At 33.3% G+C, this 9,233-nt stretch overlaps 1 protein-coding gene across 1 annotated transcript in view; it reads left to right on the forward strand.

Moving 5' to 3' along the window:
* Window positions 1-2,329, forward strand: part of LOC111467912 — a 4,104-nt gene extending 1,775 nt beyond the window's left edge. Inside the window, exons 2-5 of the mRNA XM_023113011.1 lie at window positions 76-378; window positions 448-624; window positions 1,800-1,906; window positions 2,152-2,329. Coding sequence (XP_022968779.1) covers window positions 76-378; window positions 448-624; window positions 1,800-1,906; window positions 2,152-2,284 — 720 coding nt within the window. The 3' untranslated portion in view covers window positions 2,285-2,329. The remainder of the gene's footprint in view (window positions 1-75; window positions 379-447; window positions 625-1,799; window positions 1,907-2,151) is intronic.
* The last annotated feature ends 6,904 nt before the right edge of the window (window positions 2,330-9,233 follow it).

Raw genomic sequence — 9,233 nt, forward strand, 5'->3', positions numbered from 1 at the left:
TTTTTTTTTTTTTTTTTTTTTTTTTTTTTTTTTTTTTTTTTTTTTTTTTTTTTTTTTTTTTTTTTTGTCGTCTAGGGTGAAGAAACAATTGAAGTAGTGCTAAAACTTCCAGCACTTCGGCTATCTTCTCTACTTGCAGCAATGGAATTAGAAAAGGATACAAAAATTTCATTGCCACCACCATTTACAAATCTCCCAAGTATCTTAACGGGCCATTCGTTAATCCCTCTCCCACCCACAAGTGAAGAACAACAATACAATAATCCATCACATGAAAGAACAATCACCTCTGGACCAAGTAGTTCTTCTTCTTCTGAGCTTCCCCAGCTCGTGTTTAACGGAATTCTGGCTCTTTTCCTTCGAGTTGGATCATGGCAGGTATGATGCAAGATTTTAATTTGAATATGAATCCATGGGTTTGGTGCTCATTTTTCATTTTTGTTCTAGGTGGTGCCCAAGAATGATGGTGATTTGGTGCTGAAATTTGATTATAGAAACAAGAAGGTAACTTGGGAGATTGTGAGGGAGGGGCCTTCCAAGCACAAGATTGAAATTGATTGGTCTAATATCATAGGGATTGAAGCTGCCATTGAAGATCATAGACAAGGAATCCTCCAACTTGAGGTCAGTTTAATTTTCTTCTTTTGATTCATAAAAATTTGTATCCATTGGGAGTTTGATGTTTGGATAACCCAGTTCAAAAAGCAACTTTTTTGCTTACATATTAATCTATATTGAGATATCAATTTCTTTTAGGGTTTCTTTTTCAATGTTGTTTTGTATGTAAGAACATTGTGTTAATTGATTTATTCATAACCCATTTGGGTTTTTAGGATCCTTTTTAATGAATGATTTGATTTGTAGAACAAATTATGGGTTTGTTAGTATTGAATTCATTCATACATATTTTGTATTAGTTGCTTTTTAGATTATCAAGTTATTGTTTGGAACCCTTTTTGAATAGTAATTTATATATGAAAGTATGTTGAGTTATCACTTTTAGGGTTTTTTTTTTTTCATGAACAAATGAGTTCTTTTGCATGTAAGAACTTTGTATCCATTGATTGATTCATAACCCATTTGTTTTTTTGTTATTAAGATTAAGATTTAGATGTTTGATGATTTGTTCTTCTCAAAGTAGTAATTTTGAAAATGTGTTTAATTTGATTTGTGAATAGCAATACTAATAGTATTGAACTCATTTATATATCGGTTCCAAAGAAGTCATACAATTGAGAAATCGTTAATTTGTCCAAGATTAGAATGTGCAAAGTTGAGACTTGTTGTTGTTGAGTGGTAGCAAATGAGAAATCTCGTAGATAGTTTGATTTTTAGAACAAATGGTTTGACTCTTCTTCTTTACCGATTTAAAGGTTCGGAAATAATTTGTTCGAGCCCTAGGAAATCTCTAAGCTTATTGTCTTGAATTCATTCTTATGAATGATATAGTATTGAATTCATTTATACATTAGTTGTCTTGAATCCTCCTTAAAATAATAATATCTTACTAGAAGTCGCTCAATCGAGGAATCGTTAATTTGTCCAAGATTAGAACGAATGGTTTGATTCTTCTTCTTTACCAATTTAAGTGTTTGGAACTAATTTGTCTGAGACATTTTACGTAGCAATTTTAAAAACAAAAGCAAACCCTAAACTTAGTATCATCTAACTTAGTATCATCTTGAATGGAAGATTTTATATATATATATATATATATATATATATATATATATAAGTTATTTATTTATTTATTTGTGTGTGTTTTTAGTTCTTAAATCTTTGTTGTAATCCTTTTGAAGCTGCAAAAACCACCAAGATTTTACAAGGAGATTGAGTCCAAACCACATAAGCAGCCGAAATGGGCAGATGAATCGGATTTTACAGATGGGAGAGCTTCTCTAAACAGGTAAATCATCTCAAAAAGGAATGTTGTTATGTAATTAACATTATAGCTTTAAATGTCATATGTCACCATTTAATTCATTATTACTCAATTTTGATTTTGAAGTTTGATTCAGATTTACAAACATAAAAGAAAATTATTCGAGTTCAATATTCAAACTTCAGATCGAGAGTTATGTTCAGGTTGATGATATGGTTCGTGTTTGTATATACTAATACCGTGAATTGAGACATTATCGATTTTTGTAGGAGATATTTTGCTGTGTTTTCACCGGGAGTGCTCGGTACACATTATAAGCGACTAATGAAAAACAAGCATTTGTTAGAAGTAAGCCAAAAGTCATTTCCAACGACTCAATCCCCTTATTTTCCCCAGCTTTAAACTCTTACTTTAAGGATGTAAAGTTGATAGTTTATTGAAACTCATCATGTGAACTTTTTTTTTTTTTACTTTGGTGTTGAGTAGAAAGTTTATTGAAATACGAGATAATAATTCAGAACTTTTTCAATAATAATGATAAATTTGAACAATAATATACTTTTGTGTCAACTTAAGCTTAGTTTATTTTGATGAGTATCTAGTTTAGAAATGGCACAATGTTTTCAATAACTTAAGTTTAGATGATGATACTAATCATTTCAATATGATACTCGTAGACTCACCAATTTAAAATGGTCAAACGTTGAATTTCAATTTGTAGATATGGGTATTGTTGTCACCCCGGATATACAAATAGCGTGGAGGAGGATGATCACTATGTAGTTTAGCTCAACATTCAAGATTACAAGAGTATAAGAGTACAAGGAGGATGAGGTGAGATCCCATATTGGTTGGGGATGGAAAACGAAACATTCTTTTAAGGGTGTGGAAATCTCATATTGGTTGGGGAGGGAAAACAAAACATTCTTTATAAGGTTGTGGAAATCTCTTTCTAGCTAATGCCTTTTAAAAACCTTGAGGGGAAGCCTTAGGGAAAGCCAAAGAGGATATATGCTAACAGTGGGTTTGGGTCGTTACAAATGGTATTAGAGCCGGACATTGGGTGATGTGCCAGTGAAGAGGCTGAGTCTCAAAGGGGGATGGACAAGAAATTGTGTGCCAGCAAGGATGGGTCTCAAAGGGGGTGGATTAAGAGTCCCACATCGATTGGAGAAGGGAGAGTGCCAGTGATGACGCTAGACACGGGGTGGATTTTGAGATCTTACATCAGTTGAAGAGGAGAACGAAACATTTTTTATATGAGTGTGGAAACCTTTCCCTAGTAGACGTGTTTTAAAAATCTTGAGGAGAAGCCCAAAAGGAAAAGCTCAAAAAAGATCGTATCTGTTGGCAGTTGGTAGTGGGTTTGGACGGTTACAATGAGCTAGACAATTCTAATCAATCTAGTAATGAGGGAGTAATTCACTTTGAAAAGAAAATTTATCCCTTAATTTCAACGTGTATGTATGCATATTGAACCCTGATAGAGGATTTCTTACATATTTCTTGGTAAAGACGAGTGTGATGTGAGAATAACAAAAAGCTTTATTGTAAATTTAGCCAATCAATTTCCAATACCTTAACTATGATTAATGTTATAAGTCTCGCTATTAGATTAGAGGTTAGTCAAATAAATCTCTCATACTAAAATTGTCTCTCGAGTGACAATAGTATACACAACATCGTAATAGTTGATAAAGGCAAATCGACAATTCCATTATATTTATATAATGTAGAGTTTAATAGTGAATTGTCTTTGTTTTCATTGTATTGAATTGAGTTGGATGGTATAAGGTTGTATTCTAGAAGATATGATTAGTGTCGTCAAACTATTATACAGGGACTATTTAGAGGCTCTCTAACTATCCTGTAGCAACAAACCTGTTCCAAAAGACAACGATCAACATAATATCGAGATAGTTAGCATATACATAGGTTTCACCCCATGTGATTATAACTATATGGGAATAGCTAGAGAATTGCCAATTAATCCTTAGTAATGAACCATCTCATGTGACAAAGTTTGTCTATGTTTTAGAGTTGGATCATTAAGGAGATCGTTTCTCACCTATTTACATATATATGCTTGTCCAAAATTAATAATGGGATATAGTAAAAAGCTTAACTAAATTTTTTGAACCCTAGAAAACTCAATTATTGTGATAAGCTCAATATCAATGATTTCGAGTACGTAGAGAGTCTAGATGATGAAAACTCAATCATTGAAATACAACCCTAATTGATGTAGGTGAGGAGAAGCTTGATGATATGTAATTCCAGGAATAAAAAAAATCCTATTAGAGCTCTATTTAAGTTTTAACTTCACTGTGATTATGGTTGACGACTTAAGATAGAGAATTTAAATTATTCTCGATGAGAAATTTTTAAATATAAGATTTTTCATGATACTGGTCTAGGAGGGGGTTAAAATTGAGAAAAAATGAGGAGGGGTTAGATTTTGGGCAGAGTGACCGATTCGGTTGGACCACTCATGTCATTGTCTTTACGTGTTTCTTCTTTGCACTACCGTTTGAAATGTGACTCTTCCAGCCCAATTGTAAGTGTTTCTCCCTTCAATTTCTTCATGAAACTTAATGGAAAATTAAGTAAGAGCTAGAGATTGATTTCAAACCCTGTGGCCGATTTTGAAACTTTCCCGGGATTGAATTCTTTGTCAAAGTTCTTCCTTATACTTCCCTCACCCTAAAGGATTTGTTTTGGAGAGATGATTTTGTGTGTATGGTCAGAATTTTAGAGTCAATTTCCTCGACTACAAGTTAGCCCATATGAAGAAAATTGACCTTCGTAGACAATACAATCTAGGTCTTGTTAGGTCTCGTTCCTTTCATGAAAAATGCTCAACTTAATCCTTTATAACTAAAAGAATTCTTAATTTTGCACAAGATGGACTAAAGGTAAGGATTCAAATTTTATTGTCAAATCTTACCTAAAATTAAATTCCTTCAATTGAGCATGCTCTTGGACTTTTTAGTCTTCGAGGTATTCTATGAAAATTTTTGTTGGAGGTGAAAAAGTCGATTGGGGTAGGTCTTACAAGATGAATTTGCATGTATCCTCAAATTGAATCTCCAAGCTTTCTCGAGCTTATTCAATGGCAGATTGAATTGGGCGTGTAGATTAGGGGCACTATCAATGCTTGCTTCCTTCACCAATCTTGTGTGAAATCTTATTTAAAAAGTGTAAAAATAAGTTTAAAAAGAAACGGTGGAATATAACTCTCAAATTTGAAAGAAATTCGAGAGTTACATGATAGATACCCCACATTTCCAATAAACAAAATGTGAGTACTCCTTTTATCTAAAGAGATATCTTCAGGCACAATAGTTGATTTTGAATGAAACAAAATTCTCAAGCTTTCTTGATGACAAAGCAACTGGATTGAAGACCTAACATGAGATAAGTCAAATGAACTAACATGAAAAATAAGCTTTCTTGTTTAAAATTTTATTTATCCTCTTTGAATGTTCAAAGTACTTCATGTATTTACATATAGGACTAACGTCCTAATTTTTGTACCCGTGCAATTTTTTAACGCTCCTCCTACCTTCATTGATAGTCAATGAACACGTAAAAAAAATATAGAATAGAGCGAACATAAAAGAAATATTCAATAAATAGATTCATCATATCTATTCGAACAATAAGACATTATCTCGTGAACAAACCAACCCTGCATGAATGTTTCTAGCATTCATCACGAGTGTGTCATGAGTGCACAGTATTGCCGCTCACAACAGTATCACATGAGTGAACTTTATAGGTAAACAATTTTTGTAACATTTCAAATATAGCGCAAGCTTGCATAGATTTTGACATTCTACCCCAATTTTTAATTCGGGCAATCACAAAGACGTAAATCCTCTCTCCCTCCTCATCCCCAATCCACATTTAGTATAGTTGGATGTTATTGAAGGTTGGTCGTTAATCATTCATTTTTTAATAACTAGGAATAATTTTGATTATTTTAATTGTAATATAACATTATCCATTATATAAAAAATATTAGATTATTAGAGTATATTGTTCAAGTAATAACCTAAAAGTTTGGGAGTTTTATTTTGGTAATACTATTGTTACGACCAACTTTAGAATTGTTAAAAATGATTTATTCCAAATGATTCATAATGAACCTGTGCGTGAGGGTATCTTTGTCACGATCTGACTTTCGAAGGCTCGAAACTCAAATTGTGACTAAAAGACAAAAGCAACGATAAAATAAAAAATAAAAGTCCTATAAAATTTAAAACAGAAAGAAAACAACACCAAAACTAAATCAAGTTATAAAGTGATGTTAGTTTGAAATATTACAAGCAAAGAATACAATTATAAAAGAAAATACAAAACACTCCAAAATGTAAAAATGGATTGACGTTCCGGGACGACCTCCTTTGTGACTACACATCTCTCGAACACTCCTCCACCTCGACCTGCACCCTGCAAACACCTGACAAAGAAAGAGGAAAAGGGTGAGTATATAAATATATTTAGTAAGTACCTAATTGTAGGCACTGGTCGTAATTTAACCTAGTAAGTATCTATGGGTTTTAGGAAGTTCAGGCCTAGGTTCCAATGTTATTTGAACAACTAGGTACCCCAATGTTTCGAGCGAGTCTTTGAACTAAAACGTACACCTATGGGTCTATACCAGTTTTTCAATCTTTCTTTTTTACGATTTAGGTGGTTTGCCTTGCTAATGCAGTGAATGACTAGTGTTCTAGGTTGAGGCGCGACCTCATAAGCTATGCGACATTATGGGTGGATCTGAATCTAAACAACAATCTGAGCATCATCAATGGGGGTTTGCTGATGAATCCTTCCATGGGATCATAAAGTCGCCAAAGTTTGGGGGAAGCGATACCCCATGTACCGGTCAGCTACTAGGTCAACCTATGTGGTCCTATGTTCCTCACTTAGGGTCGAATTTATGGCATAAGGATCCTGTTCATGAGATCCTTGACCATTTTCACTAGGATTGGACACATGTCACACTATCCTAACCAGTGATGCCTAGCTCCACGATACAAGAACTGTAGTAGAGTCTTGAGGGTACGATATCGGAGTAGAAAGGGTAGTGGACTGATTCGTAGACTGATCCTTGATCATTCTTGGTTGCCATAGAAGTCTACTAAGTTCTTAAGGGCTTTTAGGCGGTTTAAATTTTGTCTCTCATTTCAAGAATGTTTGGGGTTAGCTCCTAAGGCCAAACCAATTTTTGGGTGCACAGAGGCTTAAACCTCTAATCACTCATGATTCTGGGGTGTAAGGTCAACTGAAAACATACTGACTTGGGTCAACATGTAAACCACACTAGATGTAGTGCACCCTAATCTTAACTAAGCTCTCTCATGCATGATCTACTAGGGAGATATTCTTATCAATCACCTACGCACGTAATCCACCATTCAAACTTCACCTTAGTCATATCTAGGAACCAAGGAGGATAATTCAAACTTCTATCTCCAGAATGCTCTGTTCTGACTCCTCGAGTCTTTCTCCTCTGACCGTCGCTCACGATTTTAAGGTGTTCAGTCTATTAGAGGTTTCCTGGCCTAGGTCATCGTCTAGTCAACCTAACTCTAACGCCCTAGCTTATACAAATAAACATGCTCTATAGGGATAACACAAAGTCAAACACCTAAAGCTAACACATTATATCATGCACCCATAAAAGAAAACAAGTCCAACAGGGAGATAACATCCATCAATCATCCATAGCACAAATCACAATAGTTCATCCTCTTTTCTAACACAAAGAAAAGCATACAAAACATCATTCATCACAAATCTTATCATAGAGGCATTTATGTAATTTATTACATCATGCATAACGTACTCATCCATATTTCCTAACTCGTATTTTAGTCATGCATATTATCTTTCTATCTTAGCATAATACATAACACATGTTTCTCGAAAATTTCAACATAGGGGCATAACAGTAATAATTTAGGGGCATATCTTAACATAATACATAACACAACCATAATTGTTAAACACTTTTCTCATCATATTTCAAACAAAAACTTATAAGAGAAACAATTGGAATAACCTAAATATACGAGAGGTTCAATTAGATGAAATTGACTCAACCAAATAGTTACAATTATTATAGAAGTAATGTTTTATAATATATTTGACATGTCAATGTATCAATGAATTGCTACTTCATACTTCAGATCCAAACATTTAGAGATTTGTATTTTTGTGCCCGACTAATTTTTTATGGAGATTTATTTGAGTTAGTCAGAACCATTGTACAAAATATTCATATATGTAAATGGGATGTAGCTCAAATGGTAGAGCGCTTGCTTTGCATGCAAGAAGTACAGGGGTATCGTTGTTAATGAATTTTGAGTTTTCTCCAAATAAATCAAATCACGTACCCAATAAACTTTTTCTTCGATTTTGATCATGAGGTTCTTATTTTTTGTGGTCTTTCTAAAACTTCATCCAGGAGTGCCCCGCAACCGAATGGAATTAATTTGAAAGGACGACTCTTCCTCGTCTACCATGGATGCTTGATTTGGGAGAATAAGTTCTGGACACTTTCAAGTCTCTGTGTCCTTCATAAAACTTGTCGAGAAGCTCATTTAAAATCTATAGAAACTTGTTTGAAGGGAAATTATCAACTAAAGCAAAAAAATTTAGAAGAAATTTTATAGTTAAAAACTAAAAATCTAAATGCTTACATCTTGTGATTTGAAGCTTGACAACTCGTTTTTCTTGTCTCAAATGGTTCCCCAAATGGAACCAACTCGATTTTGAACTTAAAATTTCTAGAACATTTAATGAAACAATCTACTTTGATGAGGGCTTCATCGACTTTAAATTTGAATTCCAACCGTTGAAATTCAGCTCAATCTAACGGCTAAATTTTGAGATTTTATCGAAGCTGGAATTAGATAAAATTGATTGAAAACCAAATATAACAATAAAAAATTGTTGAAATTTTGATAAAAGTAATGTTTTATAATATATTTGAACACGTCAATGTACCACTCAAATGCTATCTCATACTTGAGATCTAACATTTAGAGATCCGTGTTTATATGCCAAACTAATTTTTTTATAGAGATTTATTTGAGTTAGTCAGAATCATTGTACGAAATTTTCATATATGCATAGGGAATGTAGCTCACATGGTAGAGCGCTTACTTCGCATGCGAGAAGTATAAGGATCGGTACCCTGCATCTCCAATTACAAAAAAAATTCTTAACATATTTTAACACATTAGCCCGAAAGGGAAAGAAAAGAAGACAATGTTGGCCTTTTTTTTTTTTTTTTTTTTTTTTTTTTTTTTTTTTTTTTTTTTTTTTTTTTTTTTTTTTT

The sequence above is a fragment of the Cucurbita maxima genome, unplaced genomic scaffold, assembly GCF_002738345.1.
Source record: "Cucurbita maxima cultivar Rimu unplaced genomic scaffold, Cmax_1.0 Cma_Scf00035, whole genome shotgun sequence".
NCBI lineage: Eukaryota > Viridiplantae > Streptophyta > Magnoliopsida > Cucurbitales > Cucurbitaceae > Cucurbita > Cucurbita maxima.